The sequence below is a fragment of the Sinocyclocheilus anshuiensis genome, unplaced genomic scaffold (genome assembly GCF_001515605.1).
Source record: "Sinocyclocheilus anshuiensis isolate Anshui unplaced genomic scaffold, SAMN03320099.WGS_v1.1 scaffold1230, whole genome shotgun sequence".
NCBI classification, from domain to species: domain Eukaryota; kingdom Metazoa; phylum Chordata; class Actinopteri; order Cypriniformes; family Cyprinidae; genus Sinocyclocheilus; species Sinocyclocheilus anshuiensis.
Genome location: NW_015558637.1, coordinates 642,987 through 667,276, shown reverse-complemented (window position 1 = coordinate 667,276; position 24,290 = coordinate 642,987). Strand labels below are relative to the sequence as shown.

General features: G+C 36.8%; 2 protein-coding genes across 5 annotated transcripts; both read left to right on the top strand.

The window, feature by feature from the left end:
- The first annotated feature begins 926 nt into the window (after positions 1 to 926).
- On the top strand, positions 927 to 3,826 carry rpl27 (ribosomal protein L27). Its single transcript, XM_016476930.1, has 5 exons — positions 927 to 1,017; positions 1,589 to 1,671; positions 1,770 to 1,939; positions 3,313 to 3,423; positions 3,739 to 3,826. Exons 2-5 carry the CDS (start codon positions 1,591 to 1,593, stop codon positions 3,785 to 3,787), a joined length of 411 nt encoding a protein of 136 aa, XP_016332416.1. The 5' UTR covers positions 927 to 1,017; positions 1,589 to 1,590; the 3' UTR covers positions 3,788 to 3,826.
- A 4,256-nt stretch (positions 3,827 to 8,082) lies between these two features.
- LOC107680864 (solute carrier family 25 member 39) lies at positions 8,083 to 23,732 on the top strand. 4 transcript variants are annotated; one of them, XM_016476926.1, is made up of 12 exons: positions 8,083 to 8,256; positions 11,078 to 11,185; positions 11,712 to 11,771; positions 14,020 to 14,070; positions 15,313 to 15,422; positions 15,511 to 15,578; positions 19,373 to 19,497; positions 20,548 to 20,721; positions 20,813 to 20,922; positions 21,820 to 21,901; positions 22,057 to 22,161; positions 22,957 to 23,732. In XM_016476926.1, exons 2-12 carry the CDS (start codon positions 11,089 to 11,091, stop codon positions 23,073 to 23,075), a joined length of 1,101 nt encoding a protein of 366 aa, XP_016332412.1. In that variant the 5' UTR covers positions 8,083 to 8,256; positions 11,078 to 11,088; the 3' UTR covers positions 23,076 to 23,732. The 4 variants fall into 4 exon arrangements, with proteins under 4 accessions (XP_016332412.1, XP_016332411.1, XP_016332415.1 ...); XM_016476925.1 differs by having other exon boundaries at positions 8,084 to 8,253; positions 11,076 to 11,185; XM_016476929.1 differs by having other exon boundaries at positions 8,085 to 8,253; positions 11,076 to 11,185; positions 22,081 to 22,161.
- The last annotated feature ends 558 nt before the right edge of the window (positions 23,733 to 24,290 follow it).

Below are 24,290 nucleotides of genomic sequence, written 5' to 3'. Positions count from 1 at the left end.
AATCTGATGCAGTCATATTTTCTCCAGTCATTTTCTCACTTCTCATCAGCTCTTTTTTTAAACAATGTAATTTAATTAATATATTTTATGATTTACAGAATAGTTTTAGTCATTATAGTAATAGTTTTATATGATCTCATGTTAGTCAGAATTTAACTGAGAAATGTCTTCTATCAAATTGAATTCCATTTCAGTTTTTGGATTTCTGAAAACTGTAGAACTGTAAATTGAATGTAAACTCAAGGAATTAGAATTACAAGAAATTCCCATTTAAATTCTGAATTTGAATTGAGGTAGGACGATGTAGAACTCTAAATTGAGTTTAAAATTAAGCTATAGTTAGAAAATTAAAATTATAGCTATAATTAGAATAAAATGACAAGAAAGTCACAAAAGTACATAGTAGCGTACAAGTGTATTTCTTTAATTATTATTATCATTATAATTGAATTTTTTATTATAAATAGCCCATACACTTTATCATACACATGAGGTATTTCCAGAATCAAATAATTACAGTAAAACTATTCAATTTATGCAATAATTAAAGTTTTCTGAAAATATAATGATGGGCATTTTGTGGTGCATTGAGAAACACTTTTGTTATGTTTATATATATATATATATATATATATTGTTTTTTTTTTTGTTTTTTTTTTGAAGTTGTCCGAATTGAAACTAAATCACTGAGTGTATTTTCCTGTCATTTTAAATCAACATCGCACAAACGAACTAAGTTGCAAGGAAGGCATTTCTTATTTTTTTGAGTCTGAGTCTACACGTGCCCGCATATGTGAAACTTACATGTGTTTCGTACAGACTCTGCAGTAGAGGGGTACATTTTTTGTATGTTTTATTTTTATTTTTTTTTTATTTTTTTTTGTAGAGGGGTACATTCTACTTTACCAAAGTCTACTGAACAAATGGACGGAAATACGTCACTGGCCGTCGGTGTCAAGGGTCACGCTCGCTCTTTCTACTTCCTTTCCCGTTATCGTCGGCTATTGAGCACCATCAGTAAGTTTCATACGCGAGAAAATAATCCATGAACATCTATAAAGAAATAAGGCCCGCGGGCTTCCTTTCATGTTACTTACAGAGCGAATACCCCTGACGACTATCTAAAGTGTGTATTGTCTGAATATGTTGCCTGCTTTGAAAGATGATGGGTTTAGAATTCGTTCCGTCTCTTGTCTGCTAGTGACATGAAAGCTTAACTGTCCGTCGATGGCTGAGGAGCTGCGTTTATTATTGCACGTGTGCAAGAAACAAATTAATATGTGAATAAAGATCAAATAAAGTTCCGTTGTGGAAGGGCTAGGATATTTATTCCGCCTTGTTAATACAGCTGTATAATTACCAGTTAGCATAGTGCTATGCCTAGATCGATCTTGTTTTATAAACGTGCTGCCCAGAAGAAACAAGTTGCATTTATTGCATCTTTTTAACTATGACAAGTTATTTTGTTGCGTTATTATTATTTTTCTCATTGTAAGAGGTTTGGCTACACTAAGTGCTTGTATTGTGCTACTTGTCTTGTATTCTGGTTTTGCTTTTGGAGCTAATGTAATGTACACATGTTTTTCAGCGATGGGCAAGTTTATGAAACCTGGTAAGGTGGTGATGGTCCTGGCTGGACGGTATGCCGGACGCAAGGCTGTGATTGTCAAGGTACTTTTAATGTTTCACAGTATCAAGTAAAAGATGTTTGAGTATAACACGTTGAGAGTTTGTATATTGACAGTGTTGTGCTCTGTTTCTCGTGGCAGAACATTGATGATGGCACCTCAGACCGTCCTTACAGCCATGCTCTGGTCGCAGGCATTGATCGTTATCCTCGTAAAGTCACAACAACCATGGGCAAGAAGAAGATTGCCAAGAGGTCCAAGATCAAGGCCTTTGTGAAGGTGTTCAACTACAACCATCTGATGCCAACCAGGTATGCAGACCCTGCACAGTCAGAGTGACGTCTGTGCACAAATTCATTCAGGTTCTCTATTGGAATTGACTAATGTTTTCAGAGTAACACTTTCTGTCTATTGACACAAGTCCTCTTATTCTCACCAAGGCTGCATTTATTTGATCAAAAATACAGTAAAAAAATGGCAATATTGTGAAATACTGCTAAAATTTAAAAGAACTGTTTACTATTGTAACATTTTAAAATAGTTTATTCCTATGATGGTAAATTTGAATTTTCAGCAGCCATGCCTTCAGTGTCACATGATCCTTCAGAAATCATTTGCTGCTCAAGAAACATTTCTTGTTTATTTTGAGAATAGTTGTGCTGACTTTTTTTTTTTTTTTAATTCTTCAATGAATGGAAAGTAAGCAGCATGTATTTGAAACAGAAATCTTTTGTAATATTATGAAGGTCTTTACTTGTGATTTGATCAATTGAGAACATGGAGAATAAAATCACTTTTCCAAAGAAAGCCCTGTTGACCTTTAAAGGAACACTCCACTATTTTTGAAAATAGGCTCATTTTCGAACTCCCCTAGAGTTAAACAGTTGAGTTTTACAGTTTTCAAATCCATTCAGCCGATCTCCGGGTCTGGCGGTAGCACTTTTAGCTGCAGCTTAGCATAGATCATTGAATCTGATTAGACCGTTAGCATCTCGCTCAAAAATGACCAAAGAGTTTCGATATTTTCCCTATTTAAAACTTGACTCTTCTGTAGTTACATCGTGTACTAAGACCGACGGAAAATGAAAAGTTGCGATTTTCTAGGCCGATATGACTAGGAACTATACTCTCATTCCAATGTAACTACAGAAGAGTCAAGTTTTAAATAGGAAAAATATCGAAACTCTTTGGTCATTTTTGAGCGAGATGCTAACGGTCTAATCAGATTCAATGATCTATGCTAAGCTACAGCTAAAAGTGCTACCGCCAGACTCGGAGATCGGCTGAATGGATTTGAAAACGGTAAAACTCAACTGTTTAACTCTAGGGGAGTTGGAAAATGAGCCTATTTTCAAAAATAGTGGAGTGTTCCTTTAACTTTTGAACAGTAGTGGATATAGACGCAACTTTTGATGACTGATTCAGATTGAATTATGGTTATACTTGTCTAATTGGTGTACTATATAATTCCACATCCTTTATAATACCCAGAGTCACATACAGATTTGTTGATGTGGTGCTTTCTTGATGAAACTTAAGCAGTTGCAAATACTAATTAATAGATGTGTCTCGGGTGTACCTGTATTGATATTGTTTTATAAATTTAGGGTTTAATTTGACCACTTTAAAATCGGCAGGATTTAATTATGTACATTTGTCTAATCAGTGCATCATCTTTCCTCAGATACTCTGTTGACATTCCTCTGGACAAAACTGTTGTCAACAAGGATGTGTTCAGAGATCCTGCTCTGAAGCGCAAAGCCAGGAGAGAGGCCAAGGTTAAGTTTGAGGAGAGGTATGTTTTTGTCACCAGATCTCAACTACTTAATTTTACAATTAAATTGTATGTTATTGATTAATGCTTACATGTTATGTTAAGAGCTAGATTAAAACTTTATTTTAGTGTAGTCCTAAATTTAGTGAAGTCCTAAGTTTGATGCAGAAAAAAAGAGTGTCTTGCTGACTTTAGCTTCTGTTCAGAGATGACTGTAGGAACAGTTTGATCTTGTTGGGCACTGGACATTGTTTTCTTTGATACACTCAATATGATAAGCATGCATTGTCCTACATGTGGTGATACATTGATGATAGTGAATGTTTTCTTTTATAGGTACAAGACGGGCAAGAACAAATGGTTCTTCCAGAAGCTCAGATTCTAAGCTTTCTTTGTTTTCGCAAATAAATCTGTACAAATCTCACAAAGTGGTCCTTGCCTTATTTCTGTTGGCTTTGGGTTCTTATTTTGTATTATTACTTGAGACATATTAATTTTTTTTAATTGATTGCATACATAGCTTAAGGTTTATAATCTCCCATTATTGTCATCAAAACAATATTCTTATTAAGGGTGTTTAGGGTCATCTGTCTTGTTTGAAGTTTGAACAGTTCACGTTGTAAGAATGAGTGTTATCATACCAAGTGTTACATCACTAATTTTTCACCCATTTGTGAACAGTATTAACAACTGTATAAACGCTGCAATAAACAACCAAGTGGTAATGCAGACCCACACGGTTTAGATTCCATCACTTTTTTAAACTCTTGAATATTGTTAAAAATGGTTGACCTCACCCAGAGTTGAATGAACTAACTCAATTCAGCTGTTCTTTAACTGAAAACTCAGAATTTCCCATCTCGGTAAGTCTACTCAGAGTTCAAGTTTTAGTGTCTTAAACCTTTCTGGAATACACCCCTGGATTGTGATTGCTCTGCATGTAAAAACAAGACAAGCTTATAAAGTTAATTAGTTTATTGCATGCTTGTGTGAGGGAAGTGATCTCTCAGGATTTGAGAGGGAAACCTTTTAATAAACCTTTTGAGGTTGCATGGCTGAAAACAAGCCTTTGTTTCTGTTCTGTGCATTTTGATGGGTTGCAACTGAATTATATGTAAAAGTGAATTTGTTTATAGCCATGACTGATGATGGAAAAGCTGTATTTCTAAAGGGATAATTCACCCAAAAAATTTCCATCCAAACCTATATTATTTTCTTTAATCTGATGAACACAAAAAGAAGTTATTTTGTTTAATGCTTTTTGTTCTTTGACAATTTTATACATGACCAGTGAAATTAATTTAGTCAAAGCAAGTTATCCGGGTCTAAACATATATTTTAAACTTTGAACTGCCAGTGTATAAAACTAGTTTTTACTTGACCCTAAAGTTTTGACGACTTTGGTCTGGGATGGCATTGGTCTCCTTGAAAAATCTGAAGTGGGGTGCCAAATTTCATAAGAATCTGAGGGACATATGGAAAGGCAAACAACATTTAAAGAAAACTATTAAGGATTTTTCCAACAAAATGATGTGTTAACTAAGCATTTCACCTCACAGTTTGGTAATTTTTTTCTTCTTGTGTTTGGGGAAACTGCTAGGAGGAAGCATATCATATTTCCCTATTAAGATAAGGGCTGCATTTAGCGCGAGACTCACGGGTCACACTTTATTTTAAGTGTTATTAAATTAAATTAAGTGTGAATTAAATTCTCGCTAACAAACCATTAATTATGACTTTTGCTCAATAAACTCCTAATTTGCAGCTTATTAATAGTAATGTAGTTGTTAAATTTAGGTATTGGGTAGGATTAAGGATGTAGATTATGGTCCTGCAGAATGTGCTATATAAGTACTAATAAACAGCCAATATGTTAACAATAGGCATGCTAATAAGCAAAAAAAAAAAAGTATGTGAAAAGCACCCTCAAACGAAATCAAGAGCACCCTCAGTTGAAACTAATAATACTGGCGAAACAGATTTGGTAAACGGCAGTGCTTATTTGTATTTGTGCTCCTGAAAGCATCAAAAGTTTCTATTTACAACGTGTTTTGCACTGTTGAGCATCATAGCCAATCACCCACAGACATATCTGTTGATTTCTTGAACACCTCTGATTGGCCATTGTGTTCAAATTGGTCAGAATACACTCACCCCTCAAAACGCCGGATATTTTTCCTGCACATTTATGAATCCTCTTATTGTAACAAAGTGTAGACATAGACACGATGCAAATAAGAGATTTATGGTGCGGTGTAGAGAGTTTCATTGATTATTATAATGGAACTTTGTGAGATCGCGATGAACTGAAGCGAGTGAGTTTTTTAGTGATTATAAAGGAACGCTCCGGTTACTAACCTTCCCTGAGATAAGGGAACGAGTGTTGCATTACATGCTAATGGGGTAAACTCCTGTTTACTCTGATACTGAAGCCTGATTTGTTCAACGTTTGTGATGTTTGGTCCTCCTGGTGGCCCCACTCTGGAGGAATCAGATGCGGTTCCCCAAGCTGACCCCTGGCCGATACCACTGAGGACAGACCATGATTTGGCATGCAGAGCTGTGGAGCCTTCATGTTTGGCTCCTTGCCAGGTGTCTTTATACAGTAACTCCCTGCGAGTGAGACTAATAACATTTTGGAGGCTAGAGCCCCATTTACGAGACACCTACACCCTTAAATGGTCAGTCTTCTCTGACAGGTGTGCAGCACAGAACGAGGACCCGTCCTCTTGTGACGTGTCCTTCGTGCTAACCTTTCTACAAGAGCTGCTGGATAAGGGGCGCACCCCTTCCAAGGCTCAAAGTGTATGTGGAAGCCATCGCAGTGAATCATTCTCTTGTGGCTGGCCAGTCAGTTGGCAGAAATTACCTTGTCGTTTAGTTTCTGATGGGAGCTCGAAGATTGAATCCGCCTTGTCCTCATACTGTGCCTGGGACTCATCTATAGTATATCTCATCTATTTCTCTCTCTCTCTCTCTATAGTGATGTCAAATCGATTAATCACATCCAAAATAAAAGTTTGTGTTTACATAATATGTGTGTATACTGTATATATAGCACCTTATTGATGACCCGTGGCGTTAATATACTGCATCTGTGCCAGCGCGTGATGTAATGAAACTGCAGCTCATTAATAAACGTTTTTTAAAAAAAATCCATTTTATACAATCCGCCTTCATCTAGTAAGTGCATCTAAACATTAATATTTTATGTGCAACAACAGCATGCTGTCTCAGTGGCCTCACATATGATTTTAAATCTATTTTTTCAAACTTTATAATTGAAATGGGGATGATTGTATGAGAATAACTTTAATCTTTTCTTCAACTGAATCCTGTTTCCGTGCTGTTTTGATGTTTTTTAAAGAGTTGGCAGTCAAAATTACAACTGCTGGATGATAGATATTCTTCATTCTTTATGACAAATAAGATAATGTGAATTACAGAATGTACAATGTTTTTAATTGCGGTGTACAGCGTTTATTATGAAGGGGAAGAATCCACAGCTCAGTACTCACTACTCAATACTCATGAGTACTTTTAAATAGGCTACTCTTTTACTCTTACTCAAGTAGTTTTTTGGACAAGTACTTTTACTCTACTCACACTACATTTTTTGGAAGGTAATGGTACTTTTACTTGAGATTTGAGACTTTAGTCTTTGCAACTTTACAGATCTTCTTTATTCACCAAGAGCTTGTAACACTCCAAAGAGAAAGGAAAAATTGAAATCGCATCATATGACCCCTTTAAGTAAAACGTGACATGATTTACGCCATTTTTCTCGCTTCATGACAAAAACAACCCTAAACCGTTAGTGTATTTGGCAGCAGATCGGCCGCCAGGGGCGCAGAGTGGTTTTCATGTACACCCGCTGCGCTGCTGTGCGCATTGAGACGCTCCAATATGAGGCGCCGGATTGGACAAAAGTGAAGCGAAATTGCAGGTGTTGCGTTTTACACCACAGAACTTCTCACAGAACAACTCATTAGCCTTGTCCAAATACCCACACGTGCGGTCTTTGCACTTGACTACTTATATGACGTATTTCCTGTATTTGGCCCAAGTGTTCAAGTGAGCACGAAGACCACAAGTGTGTGTCGAACTTTTCATTACCTGATGGGACACACTTGTAGTGTTGTAAAAATGCAAGTGTTTACATAGCTTTATTTAAATTTAAATTTTAAATACTTTGCATTTTAAAATCAACTTCTAAATGTCTGTTCAGTAGTCCCTATAACATGACATAATTTTAATTTGTGGTGCTTCTAATTAAGTGATAAAAAGCAGTTGCAAATGTTGTACAAAATAAATATCACCACTACTCATCTTTGCACCAATAAAACGTGTTTTTCTACCAAATTATATGTAATATCTAATTATTATATTAATATTTAACTTGCATTGGAAAGGTTTCCGTGACCTCTCGCGAGATCTCGGCAAAAAGTCTCACGATTTATTTCCAGAACATGATGCATGATGGGATACACTTAGCCTTGAATAGCGCTCTGGAGCGGTATTCGAGATAGTGTGGATTTAGTATCCATTAAGGGCACTGCACATTGGCATTTTGAAGACATGGGACAGACTTGCACACTTACTTCCTGTCCAAGACCGCAAGTGTGGGTATTTGGACAAGGGGGCTCTCTCGCTCTCTCTCCGACGCACTCAGTCTCTCGCGCGCATCTCGCTCTCTCTCGGACACACTCGGCCTCTCTCGCTCTCTCTCTCCGCGTTCGCTTCACTTTTGTCCAGCCCCGCGCCTCATACGACAGCACGGCGGTGGAGAGTCTCGCTTCAGAATGACACGAACCGAACCGATGCACGAAAACCCTCCGGTTTAGACGAAAGGTGAGTTATCTGCCCTATTACTCCTTAATTACCCCACCCTTTCTGCACCATTAGCCTCAAAAGCACCGAATTGATATCACTGCTCTGTATACAATGTGCCATCTTGCGCCATTGCGGTTAAAAATGCGATCAGCGTACAGCTAATGAAACTAGACCGATGGAAGAGAGTCGTTACCGCACAGATAATCGAGGGTTATCTAATATCACCATCATGTTGTACAATCGTTTCATTTTATTTGTAACCAGTAACAGTTAGTAACCAGGCCAGTTAGATTCTGTTTTTCTGGACAGGCAAAATTGTAGCTAAGTTACCCATGATTTGATCAACTTCCTTTCTTTTGAGTTAACAGCACGTTTTGTTCTTTGTTTTTGAATCTTGGCTGACGTTTTCTTGGCTTAAAGATAGCAGTCATACCATTTTCAGGCATATTATTATTTGATCTAAAATGCCTGAAATGTTATTCAGTAAAATATTCTGGTGTTAATTAGAAGATAAGGAAAAAAAAATAAGATTAGCAATTATGATTAGACATTAAGGGACTATTACTACATACATTGTCTGAATTAACCAAAGTTAAGATTGTCATGATTTAGTAAGGTCTAGAAATTTGTCTCGGATTATTTTTAAAGTGGATATGATAGTTTTTTTCAACTAATGTAATTTCCCCCCATGTATCAACAGTCCTGTTTTTATGTATATGCAGTTTTATTTGTATTGCATCATCTGAGTTGTTGTGTTTGATGATGGTTTCAATGAAGGGATGTGAAGTAGTGAGACGAGAGCTGTTTGGGGTTTGTTTTGCAGCTCTAGAGATGATGGACTGCACTTCAACTGTTATTCTGGAGTCTCGTAACACACATGAGATAGATTGAGATGTTTGAGTTGATCAAAATTACAGCACTGCAGCATAAGACTATGACGAGTTATTAACAGCAGCCGCCTGTACATCATAAATGCATCATGGCAACATGAAGATCGACTTTGAGTTCACAGATGAATATCTGCTCTGTTGATCTTTTAGTTAGTTGCATATGGATTTTCCTTTCTGTGTCAGTAGCCTAAAGCTGTGATTTGCTTTAGCTTTTACATTTTTTTTTGTTTTTTTTAGGTTTGTAGGAGGTAACACCAGTTTAATGATTAAAATTCTCCAGTCCAAAAAGTCTTTTTGGGTTTTCTCTCTACTAGTATGCTGCTATCTCCATATGTCTTGTGTATGACTTTGTGTAACATAAAAGAAGAGATTTTGAAGTATGTTTATGAGTAAACAGTTTTGATTCTTTTTTTTTTAATTGATTTATTTTTGGTCCATACTATGGAAGCCAATGGGAACCAAAACTGGTTACCAAGATTCTTTAAAATATCTTCTTTTATGTACAACAGAAAAAAGAAAGTCATACATGAGGGTGAGCAAATGATGACAGAATTTTTATTTCGAATGAACTATCGATTAAAGTTTCCTAGCTACCCAGAACTCTGACACTGAACATACTGCATGCTGAATGCATCCAAACTGCACTCTTTGTGTCAGTCAAAGTCTCACGCTGAATTGTTTCTTGTAAAGTAGTTTACTGGCTTCTGCAGGACTAGTATAGGGTACGAGGAGGGTGACCCACCCACGGCTGTGTGCTCAATAGATAAGATATCAGTAGGCTGTGCTTAGCCATTAAGATCATCACCGCCTCTAGTGGTTGCTTTCTCTTAATATCTGCATTCATGTTTGCATAAATGTCATTATTTAAGAGCAGATGACATTACGTTGTTATTCAGAGGATTGAGGAGGTCAGTAGGTCTCCCTGATGGTAGGAGTTAAAAAACAGGACCATGAAAATAATTATGACCTAAACACCTGTGTCTATACTGATATATGCAGTAGACCCAAGGCCGGATTTACCTTTTTTCGTGACATAGGCAAAACAAATTTTTGGGCCCCCCTTCCCTATTAATATAATAGGCCTAATATTACCACCACCCAAGCAAACAAAAATATTTCTTAATCAGTGAAACCGTTAAAGTGTTTTCTATCGCAATAAGCGCTTGAGTTCAGTCAATAAAAATCGAATGTAATTCTTAATTTGTTTGAGAACTGAGAAAGACCATTCCGTTAATAGGCGCGGCGTCTTGGCCACATAACCACTTCGGGAGTGCATTATTTCTCTAATAATTCTCACCTCATCTCACGTTCCGTTGCAAATTCCAAAACGTAAGTTTAGAGCTAATAACAGAGGCTTGAGCCATTGATATGCAGGCTAATGCAGTTATTAATGCAGTCTAACGCAGTTATTAGAGAGAGAGAGGGAGAGAGAGAGAGAGATTAAGTACGTGTGAATACCTGCATCTGTGCGTCTCTCAGCAGTGTTCAGCAGCAGCGTCTAGCGAATCTTTAAGTTGAACTGCTTCAAGAACCTCGCTACTGAGAAATGTCATGTAGCTTTTCCGCTGCGAAACTATTTTATTAAGAAATTCGCGGGGCAGAGCTGACAACAAGTTTCTGTCCGAGTCTCCGTGTGTGTGTGCGCGAGTGCATGTCGGTATAACTACTGTGTCTGTGTGCGTCTGTGGGAGAGAACGGGAGAAGGAAAGTGTGTTTTCTGTACACAAAAAAGGTGGAAGACATGGAAATAGTTTGTCATTTTTACCCTATTGTTTGTTATATATTTGCTCAATGTCTTCTGTGGTTTTGGTTCTTTTACTGTTTTAGAGATCCCATTGTATAACAAAAATATTATATATCTCTTTATTGTGTTTGGGCCCCCCTGGACGAGCAAGCATAGGCATGTGCCTAGAATGCCTATGTGTAAAACAGCTTTTTTCTGTTTTTCAGGTGGGCCGGCAGGATGGGGGAAGGGCCTGCAGTCAGGCCTTCGGCTGCTATTACACCTGTGCAGCAGATGCTGGCGTCTGGCACTGGGGCTGTACTAACATCTCTTTTTGGTGAGGAAAAGAATCAGCACAATCATTTCTCTATTCAGTATTAATTCTGAACATGTTTGTGAGATCATTTCCTGCATTTGTCTGATTTTAGCATAATGTTTTTTTTTTATGTGTGTGTGTGTGTGTGTGTGTGTGTGTGTGTGTGGGGAAAAAAATAATGTGCATGATTCTTTTTAATGCACACATATTACACTTCAAGTATGGGGTCAGTCAGTTTTTTTTTAAATACTTTTATTCATCAAGGATGCATTAAATTGTTTAAAAGTGACCAAAAAGTGATCAAAAATTATAATAATAAGAAATGTTTTCTTGAGTTATTTTAAACTGTAATAATATTTCATAATTATGTGTTCGTAAAGTAACTGATTCGCCCATTTTAGAGTTTAATTTGACATTTGAAGCTTTGTGCTTGTGCAAGCATTGTGCTTTATAGATGGAATTATAATGCTTATAAAATTGAATACAATACTTTTATTAAAATGAAGACAAAATTGTACTCTCTCTTTCTCCCTCTCTCTCTCTGCAGTCACACCACTGGATGTAGTGAAGATCAGACTTCAAGCCCAGCAAGCTCCCCTCTATAAAGGTACAGATATTAAACTCTTCAGTTTTCACAGACAATGACAGATGATTGAACAGTGAATTTCATGCATTTATTCTAGACACACCAGTTCAACATCCATGTTGAAGTGAAGATTTTATTTGCTAATAACATCACCAATTAGAATAGCAAAAATAGTGACTGATTCCAAACAGGTTTCTTAAAAACACCCTTGTTTGCCAGTGCTTGCTAAACTCAGTCCTGCCCCAAACTTACCCCACTGGTTGTATGTTGGGTCGGTCATGATCCAAGCAAAGCAAAGTTTTGATAGCACTACAGTGTTAAAATGTTTTGGGAACATTGACGTACAAATTTGTCAATGCATATTAAGCTGGGATAGAATAATTTGACCTATTTCAGCTCTATACCAGCAAAAATTAAGCTACACTGTCATTCAGATTTTTAAGATTTTTAATTGTATTTGAAAGAAGTCTCACCCAGGCTGCATTTATTTGATCAAAAATCGAACGAAACAGTAATATTGTGAAATATTTGTAAAGTTTAGTGTATATGTTTTTTATATTTTTATTTTCATTCCTATGATGGCAAAACCTAATTTTTCAGTCTTCAGTGTCACATGATCCTTTAGAAATCATTCTAATATGCTGATTTGGTGCTGAAATAACAATTTAAATTATCATATTATAAATGTTAAAAAGAGTTACGCTGCTTAATATTTTAGTGGAAACCGTGATATTTTTTTAGGATTCTTTGGTGAATAGAAAGTAAAAAAAAAAAAAAAGCATTTCAAATAGAATTTCAAATAGAAATCTTTCAGAACATTATAAATGTCTTTACTAGAACCCGACCGATATGGGTTTTTTTGGGGCCGATACCGATATTTGGGAGTAAAAAAAAGGCAGATATCGATATATCGGCCGATATTCTTTGTGTATATTATAGTACAGTACCAGTCAAAAGTTTGGACACTTTCCCATTCGTGTGTTCAAACATTTGACTGGTACTATATATAGAATACAGTATATTCATAAACACATTTTTTGCAATGATCACTCAAATGTGGTGATCAAACACTTGTAATCACGTGACAAAGATATGTAATGATGGAGGCAGGGCATTTAACAATTTAACAATAAACTTTATTCAAAATGAGTCTGACATCAGTGCACTGAACAGTAAAGTTGAAGTTTATTCAACTTTAATTCAATTCCATTCAACTTTATTCCGTTGAAGTTTTTCACTTTGGAACATTCATTCACGGATTTGCGCTACTGTCTTCACACACAGACGAAACTTACTAGAGAAGTGTGACATAATTTACCTCTGTAAATAAATATAAATTCACTTCTCGCGCACTTTAATGCCCTTTGAATGTAACGTGTACGTTCCCTTGGAACTGGAGTCATGGCGGAATATCATGTGAAGTCCACTTCGCAGGGCATTTACGGTCGAATAAGACAACGCTTGAATGCTGCTACCTGAACAAGAGACCTCCTTACTGAAGTGAAAGTGTTGACTGGTGTCACTATCTTGCGAATGCGCCGGCGGATCTCCACCAAATTCGGGGGATCCCTTCAGCTCGAGGAGCCCTCTCGAACGCCACCCTCCGCGCGTCGGTAGCCCCCCCGGGATCGCTAGATTGGTTGGCGCCGGACTGCGAATTTAACCGCCCGTAACTCCCGAACCCCGGGGGCTATCGACGCGGGGGTGGTCTCATTCAAAAGAGGGCCTCGAGACGTACACTCTATTCGCATTCGAGTGGGTTCCTCGAGCTGAAGGGATCCCCCGAATTTGGTGCGGATCCGCCACGCTGTTACGGAGATATGGCCATTCAAAGTTTTAATGGTTTTCCATAGACTTAAGCTTTAAAGCGTTTCATCTAGGTCGCCAGTAGCAAACAATGGAGCGTGACAAACTGGACAAACTAAGTAATTACATCATTTCAAGCATTTTATCTGCGTTATATGTTCTGTAAAAAAAAATGTTCATATCGGCGCCATATTCGCCGATACCGATATATCGGTGACAGGCTCATATCGACTGATAATATCGGCTAAGCGATATATCGGTCGGGCTCTAGTCTTTACTGTCACATTTGATCAATTTAATGCATACTTGCTGGATAACCAGTAAAAAAAAATGTACTGACCCCAAACATTTGAATGGTAGTTTATATCTAATAACTTGCTGTAAGCTTTTGATAACATGGTGCATATAGCAAATGCAAAATGTAGCATGAGGCCTATGAGCTGTCTTTCTCTCTCTCTTATAGCCCTAGCATCAGAGTCAAGACCCTGGGCTGGGGTCATCCGCCCTTCAAAATGTGAGTATGTGAACTGCATGAACTGTCATCTGTGCTCATGGTCCCCTCCCAAAGCCGAGCAGCTCGCTTCACTAACACTCTCTAACTACCACTCAAAGAATTACAAACACATTCTGCAAAACAACTAAATCACATAGTGTGGACAACATTTTGGCTTATGTACAACATCTCTGAAGGTTAAACACAAGGTCACATTGCAAGCAGACATGACAAATGTGCACAAAATACCACAAGTTGAAAAAATGCATTCAGTAAATGCATTTCAGAGGTCTGCTCTGCTGTATATAAATATTTATTCAGCATGTTTATAGCAGTGGACCATTAAAAGAACTCATCAGGACAAACTAAAATCCATGCCAGGTAGACCTACCTTGAACCTTTTGTAAGTCTTATGTAATTTCCAGAAATAGTAGGAAGACTGCTTGTTTGCGCCAAGGCTGGATTCGCGGCATGGTCAATGCCATGGTCACTAATATTTATAGAGCCTCTTATCTAAGACCTCAGTCCTAATCGCTAAATCCTTTTAAATTATTGGAAAAACCCCAATGTCAAAGCATCACATGGTTGCTATACTGTAGGTGTGTAAATACAAGCCAAGATTATTGAGGTTGCAATTTGTTTATTTTCCTTTTGTTTTTTTGTAACCATATTGTGGTAGTGTTGCAAGGTAACAGAAGTAGTGGCAGTTCTTCTTTTTTTTATATTGTGACATAAATTTGATTGAAACGGATTATCAAAAATGTAGGGTGGTGACAAATCATTGCCTATTCATCAGTTGTTGATTTCATTGCCTATTCATCGGTTGCTGATTGGATGGTGGCAGATCCGAATGCAAGCTTGCTGTTGTTTCACTGGAAGATCGAGTTATAATAATTTGTTTTTAAAAAGGCACATATGCATGGATGAATTATTCACAGATCAATATCAAATCAGATCAATAAAATGCATTAATAAAATAGATGAATTTGTCAATTAATTCTGACTTTAATCCATACAATATGTATAGTGTACAACTTTGTGTACAACCTATTCTATGTAAAATTCCACCATAACCAATTGCTAGATTAAAAATCAAGTGTTTTGCAATTGAAAATAAAAGTTCACAAAGAAATTGGGTCTTTTTTTCCCATGATTGTTCACTGCAGTCACTTAAGTAATTTGGGTGCTTGTGGCCATTGATAATAAATGCGCAAAAGTATTACAAATTAGATTCATGCTACTGCATTTTGTCTGTCTTTTTAGGGAAATGCTTCCTCTATTGTAACGGGCTGATGGACCACGTCTATGTGTGTCAGAATATGTCAAGCTGCTCCAGCTGGTACAAAACCCCTACCCACTTCAGCGGGACCGTGGTGAGAAATCATTCGCATCTTTCCAAACTCTGATTCCAAGTTTTTGTAATCACACAAACCTATGATTGATTCACTTTTTGTTTGTCAGGATGCATTTGTAAAGATTACTCGTAATGAGGGGCTCAGGTCTTTGTGGAGCGGACTTCCTCCCACACTGTAAGTCCAGCATCATAATGCCAGTGTACAGTTACATAAAAAACAGATGCTGTCATAACAGGTGCTAACAGATCTAGTCTAGTCCTTTTTTGTGTGTCTATTCATAAAGTGTGTACTGTAACTCTAGCCCAGGGGTTTTCAAACTTTTTGGAGCCAAGGACCCCTTACAGGGGAGAGGATTTTCCAAGGACCCCCTCATAATTATCTTTTGTTTTTTTGTAACCATATTGTGGTAGTGTTGCAAGGTAACAGAAGTAGTGGCAGTTCTTCTTTTTTTTATATTGTGACATAAATTTGATTGAAACGGATTATCAAAAATGTAGGGTGGTGACAAATCATTGCCTATTCATCAGTTGTTGATTTCATTGCCTATTCATCGGTTGCTGATTGGATGGTGGCAGATCCGAATGCAAGCTTGCTGTTGTTTCACTGGAAGATCGAGTTATAATAATTTGTTTTTAAAAAGGCACATATGCATGGATGAATTATTCACAGATCAATATCAAATCAGATCAATAAAATGCATTAATAAAATAGATGAATTTGTCAATTAATTCTGACTTTAATCCATACAATATGTATAGTGTACAACTTTGTGTACAACCTATTCTATGTAAAATTCCACCATAACCAATTGCTAGATTAAAAATCAAGTGTTTTGCAATTGAAAATAAAAGTTCACAAAGAAATTGGGTCTTTTTTTCCCATGATTGTTCACTGCAGTCACTTAAGTAATTTGGGTGCTTGTGGCCATTGATAATAAATGCGCAAAAGTATTACAAATTAGATTCATGCTACTGCATTTTGTCTGTCTTTTTAGGGAAATGCTTCCTCTATTGTAACGGGCTGATGGACCACGTCTATGTGTGTCAGAATATGTCAAGCTGCTCCAGCTGGTACAAAACCCCTACCCACTTCAGCGGGACCGTGGTGAGAAATCATTCGCATCTTTCCAAACTCTGATTCCAAGTTTTTGTAATCACACAAACCTATGATTGATTCACTTTTTGTTTGTCAGGATGCATTTGTAAAGATTACTCGTAATGAGGGGCTCAGGTCTTTGTGGAGCGGACTTCCTCCCACACTGTAAGTCCAGCATCATAATGCCAGTGTACAGTTACATAAAAAACAGATGCTGTCATAACAGGTGCTAACAGATCTAGTCTAGTCCTTTTTTGTGTGTCTATTCATAAAGTGTGTACTGTAACTCTAGCCCAGGGGTTTTCAAACTTTTTGGAGCCAAGGACCCCTTACAGGGGAGAGGATTTTCCAAGGACCCCCTCATAATTATAACAGTGTTTAAGGCTAAAGTTTAATGTTGGTAGGAGGAATGAACATAATATGAATGTTTTATTGGTGCAAATGGTCCCCATTGTATATGTACTTTTTAATACTACAGCATAAAATAATTAAATTTACCATATTTTCTGGAAAGTTTCACCAGGTCAGGGGGGGAAAAAACAAAACATAAGTTGCATCGGTGTGTAAGTCGCATTTTACTATTACTTTCAGAAATAATTTAAATACTGAATAGGTCTAAATAAAACGAATGTTAGGGGGGAAAAAACATTATAAAAACTAACATGAATTTTACTTCCCCTCACTCCAAATCATTAAAATTTTGTGGCATTCATAGCAGAACAAAAATAAATGAATATATATGTATATCAAAAAATTAATTATAGTGCCGATCGTTACAAACAACATTTATTTTAAATGCCGTAGGCGCCGATCCCGTGGGTGCTAGTGAAAAACACAAGATAGTTCTTCGTTCATTTTAACCAATAAGAAATGGATTGCAACTTTTACAACTTTATACTCGTATTTATAGTTCATTTGAGGCAGTTTTTGGCATTATTTTAATGGCAAATGTCGAGAGTACATTATTGTGATACGAGAGGGCGCCAGCACGAATCTCTCGGCTTACAGTGGGCTTGCTCTCCATTTTATATATATATATATATATATAGTGATCGTGGCTCTGCGCTCCTTCAGATATTACGTGTAACTCAAACTTTGTCCTGTGTACGCGCGAATAAGTGCTTTTTGTAAACATATTTATTAAATAATTTTATTTAGTGAAGCGCAACCCTCATAGAAAGAATGTTTGTATTATTTGGTTGGTAATTGCATGCATTTTACTTCGCAAGATAAATTTTGTGTAGTGAATTCATCAAATGCACCATCGAACGGAGTATAGCCTACTCTAGAAAAAACTAACACCCAGTATAATGAATTACTGAGTAATGAGAATGTTTAAATATGTTAAGCATTTGTTGCGTATGTGTATGATAACTTAGCCCGGTTATCATTTACTTGTGTAAACAGCGGTGAAAATGTGTTTTATAAAAAAATGTAATGCTCGTTTTTTGTACCCACCAGCAGAAACATAAATCGGCACCTATGGCTATGTCCATAACAAACTAAACTTACTTACTAAAAACTGAAACTTAACCACATAGTGGGCTCGCAAACCTCTCATTTGGCATGAATCGTTTTTATGAGTGAATCATGCTACTTATTATGTAAAGAAGGTTTTGTACTTCTCTCATGTCTGAATATCTACTAACAGCATCCTTCACATATGCAAAAACGTGTTTGGAAAAACACCATGGCATGCTCACGCTAACCAGCAAAACCTACATATTGTACAACAGACAAGTTAAATTGAGTCACCAAATACCTTTTGTAGGTTTAGTTGTCTCATTTAGTTTGCTGATGATGAGGCTGTGATGTCAAGTTGCAGTGCTAGAACTGATATGTTGTGTGCACGGGAGGCGCCAGCGCGAAACACTTTGGATTCCTTATATCAGCAGAAAAAGTGATATCCATCAGATAAGAGCAAGACATTCAAAACGGTCTATTTTTATTTTGTGCACCTTCAAAATGACAGTGAAACGTAGTGCTTTTGTAAAATAAAGAAAACAAACAAAAATGCGCTTGCCGTCTTGGTCTATGTGAACCACTTCCTAAAATGAAGGAAAACTCTGCGATACTGTCTACTTGTCAAACAGACATGAGGAATATTATTTAGCTATATAAACCTTGAAGTGCCCACTTTTAAGTTTTTACGCTTTGCTTATTTGATATTAATGCATTGTATAAGTCACTTTGGAATATAAATCATAGCACGTTTCAGAAGATAAAAAACGCGAGTTGCAGTCCGGAAAATACAGTATAGCAAATTATTCTGCGGACCCCCTGGCTTTGCGTCACGGACCCCAGTTTGAAAACCACTGCTCTAGCTCATTCTAACGACTTTGATTCTGCACTGAAGTGCAGTGTTTTGCTAAAAGTAATAACTTGTAGATCATTAAATAAATGATTTGACAGATTCAAAGATCATTGATTGAAGGATTCGGTAGACTGATTCAGACAGATGACTCGAGTGTATTGAAGTGATCCATTAAAAGAACTGCCGCATAAGGGTCATTATATGTAAATAAAAAAACCATAGTCATGCTGTTTACTGTGCAAGCAAATGACCCTTTGACTTTGTAAATGTATAAATAACATGTTAATGATTGAACGTCTGGATCAAGTTCACTGTAATCTTTTTTTGGGGTCAGATCACTTGAGCGCATGGCCTGACACAACAGCAAATACATTTACATTTAGTCATTTAGCAGATGCTTTTATCCAAAGCGACTTACAAATGAGGACAATAAAAGCAGTCAAAACTAACAAAAGAGCAACAATATATAAGTGCAAATAAGAATAAATGTGAATCTTTGAAATGACACACATTTGTAATTAGTGCACAAGTTATTTTCAATTCACCCTTGTGTTTGAAGGGTGATGGCTGTTCCTGCCACAGTCATCTATTTCACCTGTTATGACCAGCTGCGAGACTTCCTGCGTTACAGCATGGGCTATCAGGGGGACCATATCCCCCTCATAGCAGGAGGGTTAGCAAGATGTGAGTATGAACTTATCCTTCCCGTCTCATCCAAGCATCTTTTACAAAACTGCCGTACATATTGTACTGTGTATTATTAAGATCATATAATAATATTACATGTGTCCCTAAACATAACTCTGAAAAACAGCAGAATACATGGGTACTATATTGGTTACTGGCTGATAGTAGAGGTGTTTAATTTAATGTATCAGTCAGTTTTGGATATTAATTGGGTTCTCATTTCTCCTGTTTTGACATTTACATTTGCTGCCATCTAACACTCATTTCAAGATAATTTATGTATTATATTAACATTATTAGCTAGAATATATTGCTAGTATATATACACTACCATTCAAACATTTGGGGTCGGTAAGATTTCTGAATATTTTTGAAAGATATCTCTAATGATTGCTGAGGCTGCATTTATTTGAACAAAAAACATTAAAACAATAATTATGTAAAATTATTACATTATCAGCATCATTACCCCAGTCTTCAGTGTCACATGATCCTTGAGAAATCATTCTAATATGTTGATTTGCTGCTCAAGAAAGAAAGAAACATGTTATTAATGTTGAAAATAGTTGTGCTGCTTCTTTTTTTGTGGAAACAATTTAATACTTTTTGGGGGGGATTCTTTGATGAATAGAAAGGTCAAAAGAACAGCATTTATAATTATTTTTTTAAAAACATTATTAATATCTTTACTGTCACTTTTGTTCAATTTAATCCTTTTTGAATAAAAGTATTCCGTATTCATTTCTTTCAAGAAAATTCTTACTGACCCTAAACTTTTGAACGGTAGATTGTAATATTTTGCAAATCTCAAAATGAAAATAATTTTTTCTTACTGCATATTATAATATTGTGATGTCTAAATTCACTTGTAGTGTTTAGAATGATTGATTTAAATGTTATTTTAAACGCATTTAGACAAAAAACGGCTAAATCTTAATATCAGTGCATCCATACTTTTGTTGTACTTTTCCCAGTGTACTGTTCGATCGTTTCTGCTGTGGTGTGATCTCTGTTGTCAAGTTATTGACATCTCTCTGTGCTGCTCAGTGGGAGCGGTGTCTGTGATCAGCCCTCTGGAGTTAGTTCGGACAAAGATGCAATCCCGCAAGCTACCGTACAGCGAGCTGATGGTGTGTATCCGCTCGGCTGTGGCTCAGGATGGCTGGTTATCTCTCTGGAGAGGCTGGGGACCCACTGTTCTACGGGACGTGCCCTTTTCCGGTCAGTGACCCGTACACTCTCTGGCTGCGTGATGGTGAACTGATGTTCCCCAGATGCAATGTTTGACTGTTTTTGTGTTTTTTTGCCTCAGCCCTGTACTGGTTTAACTATGAGCTAGTGAAGGCACAGCTGTGTGAGCGGTACAGGGCACCACAGACCTCATTCACCATCAGTTTTACAGCAGGGGCCATCTCAGGAGCAGTGAGTATACTCTCAAAAGCCAAATATGATTGATGACTTTTACTTTAAGTGACGCATTAAAAGAAGGAATTTGATGGCTGTAAATTAATATAGAGGAGTTTATGAATGATTACATAAGACTATGGTGAGAAAAAAAAGATAAAACAATGTGAACAAATAGAGCGAGATACCTTATCTGGCCTGACTGATTAAAAATAAGGGCATTTTGCATGAGAACAAATGCTGGGTCAGCTTCTGTCCCAGATGAATGGAGGACATGAGTAAAATTGAGCTGATATCTAACTAATGGTCAAGTTACTTTTTGTATATTCTTACTGCATAACATTACTACATTATTGAAATGTATTGGTTTTGCAGTGAAAATAGAATTGATTTGTGAATAATCATTAAGTGTACAATTAATTATATTTGTATAATGTTTAAGAACAGTTTTTGTTTGGTTGCTTTTCTCCCTAAGAAGTATCAGTCAAAAATGTAATGCAGTAATACATAGTAATGTTGTGAAATATCACTACAATCTAAACAATCTACAATCTGTTTTCACTTTGAATATATTGTAAAATGTAATTTATTCCTGTGATGCAAAGCTGAATTTTCAGCAGCAATCACTTAAGTCTTCAGTGTCACACAATCCTTCAGAAATCATTAATTTGCTGCACAAGAAATATTTCTTCTTATTATCAATGTTGAAATAAGTATGTGTTAATATTTTTATTTGTGGAAAAGGTGATGCATATTTTTCTTTAAGAAAATTCAAAATACATTATGCAAGTATTTACTGACATTTTTAAATCTGGTTTTAAACTTGGTTAAAAAAAAAAAAAGAATGTCTTTCATACCATCCTGGGTTATCAGCTATATATACATTATTTATTTTATTTTATTTTTTTGACACAGATCGCTGCAATTCTGACCCTGCCGTTTGATGTGGTGAAAACACGCAAGCAAATCCAGTTAGGAGAAATGGAGGCTCTTGGAGGTATAGCAGCTTCTGTAGTTTCACCTGTTAACACATTAGAAAGAGTGGAGTAATGCAACCTGCATGTTGAGTGACATATGTCATCATTAGGCGACGGCTCACTTAAAAACAGTTCGGAGCTGATTACTTAAGCTAGATTTAATTACATTTATCAGGCATCAAATTTCCTTTGGCAGTAGTTTCTGTGAAGAAACCGTCCTCCACATGGAACATGATGAGGAATATCTGGATCGACATGGGATACAGGGGTTTGTTTGCAGGTAAGCTCTAATATCTAGTGATAGTGACGTCAGAGTAGTTATATAACTTTACTAGTCAAACTAGAGATTGACATCAGTTAAAAGAGGCCTGTTTGTGACGGTCAGGATTAGGGCTGCACGATATTTTGAAATAAAATCAATATTGTGATATATTTGACAATATTGTGATTGTCAAATTGCACAGACTGCTATTTCAGTAAACATTTTGCGCTACTGGTTTCAGAGTGAAGTGCGGCATTTACACACGTGTAATTCATGTTCAGCAGCGCGTTCTGAAACTGTCCGCGCATATTTTTGTTTGTATTTTTGTCAAAATAAAAGCTTAATTGTTTACCATTTGAAAATGAAGATATTAAGACGTAACTATTAGTATTGTAATTGTACAGTAAAGTATAGTTGTATGTTTTTATGCAGATGCACTCCCCAAATAATCACCCTAGTCATTCTTGAATTATTCTTTCCAGATATAGCTACTCGCGTCATCTGGTGGAAATTCCTGTACCTTTTCATATCGCAAATATAGCACCAAAAATCTAAATATTGTGATGTCAGTATTTCTTATATCATGCAGTCTTAGTCGGGATTAATAACTCAATAGTTTATAGTCATATAATATTATAGTTTATGGTAATCTTTTGGACGTATAATATATTGCATGCATAGAACAGTGTTGTTAGATTTGTGTTGGACCAAACTGGATCTGAAATTACAGATTACAGCTTTAAAAGTTTTTTATTGTTTAAACAGTCAGGGATAATGTTGTATACATTCAATTAACAGCTTTGCTTTTTTCAGGTTTTCTTCCAAGAGTGATCAAAGTTGCTCCCGCCTGTGCCGTAATGATCAGCACTTATGAGTTCGGGAAGACTTTCTTTCAGGAGCGTAATCTGAATCAGGCGAGATGTGGATTTTGAGATGAGCGGGAGGACCAGAGGTTTATCCAGGATGATGAGGAAGCTGAGAGAGACTCCTCCTTGCCAACCTCTGCAAACACCGATGACTTCAGCCAAGCTCTGAGTTAGTTCTCTGAAAAGAAACTCTAATTGTTGGGTGATGTGCCTACTGACTGGCACAAGGAATAAAAGCTGTGAGACGTAAACCACTACTTTGCATCTGAGATGAAAAACATGCGTTATGATGCATCAATAAATGCACAGTTTCCCCACAAACCCTGTGATGCCTTAATGAACAGTACCAAAGCATGCTGGCAGAAACACTACCTCCCCATAATGCCCCACTTATTGAAATGGCTGCTGGTTGAACTTGACATCCAGGTTGTTGTATCTGCAGTGCATGACTTGAGTCCCTTTTATTAAAGATACAGTGCTGCCCTCTGCTGTTCATGTTGAAGAAACCTCAGACCGAATGGATAAACTGCTCAAAATTGAGCTTTACTGTCTTCTTTTTCAGCAAGTAATTAAAAAATTAGTATTGTTTTATTTAAGTGTGTTCTGTTTTGCAAATAATTAATTCACCTAAACTATAAGACTTGTCCTTTGTATGGCCACTGAACTTGGGAAAACCACGAACATTTTTTAAAGTTTTGTGCATTGAGAATGTAATGCCCCCTTTTTTTTAAGGCAAGTCTTGTCCTGTTAGCTACACGTTCACTGCATTTAGTTCAGATATGAAGTTCTCAGATTTTATTTAATAAAAGACCTTTAAAAAAATCTTCATCTTAGAAGTTTAATTTTACGACAACTTAATGTGCATTACCACACTGTACATGAAGCATACTACATAAATTAGTTGTAGATTGCATTTTTGAGTGAATGTGAGAGAAATTATCTTAAAAATAACTGAATATGCCTGATATTTGACTTTTAGTGAGAGTGAGAGTGAAGTGACATTTGGCCAAGTATGGTGACCCATACTCGGAATTAGTGCTCTGCATTTATCCCATCCAAAGTGCACACACAGAGCAGTGAACACACACCCGGAGCAGTGGGCAGCCATTTTTTGCTGCGGCGCCCAGGGAGCAGTTGGGGGTTCAGTGCCTTGCTCAAGGGCACCTCAGTCGTGGTATTGAAGCTGGGAGAGAGCGCTGTACATTCACTCCCCCCACCTACAATCCCTGCCGGTACGAGACTCGAACCCACAACCTTTGGGTTACGAGTCTGACTCTCTAA

Excerpts from the sequence above, each read along its gene's own strand:
- LOC107680864 (XM_016476926.1), top strand. The coding sequence starts at position 11,089 with ATGGGGGAAGGGCCTGCAGTCAGGCCTTCGGCTGCTATTACACCTGTG. Across the intron at positions 15,579-19,372 it reads AGCGGACTTCCTCCCACACT|GGTGATGGCTGTTCCTGCCA; the intron begins GTAAGTCCAGCA and ends TTGTGTTTGAAG. Across the intron at positions 22,162-22,956 it reads ATACAGGGGTTTGTTTGCAG|GTTTTCTTCCAAGAGTGATC; the intron begins GTAAGCTCTAAT and ends TGCTTTTTTCAG.
- rpl27 (XM_016476930.1), top strand. The coding sequence starts at position 1,591 with ATGGGCAAGTTTATGAAACCTGGTAAGGTGGTGATGGTCCTGGCTGGA. Across the intron at positions 1,672-1,769 it reads GCAAGGCTGTGATTGTCAAG|AACATTGATGATGGCACCTC; the intron begins GTACTTTTAATG and ends TTCTCGTGGCAG. Across the intron at positions 1,940-3,312 it reads AACCATCTGATGCCAACCAG|ATACTCTGTTGACATTCCTC; the intron begins GTATGCAGACCC and ends ATCTTTCCTCAG.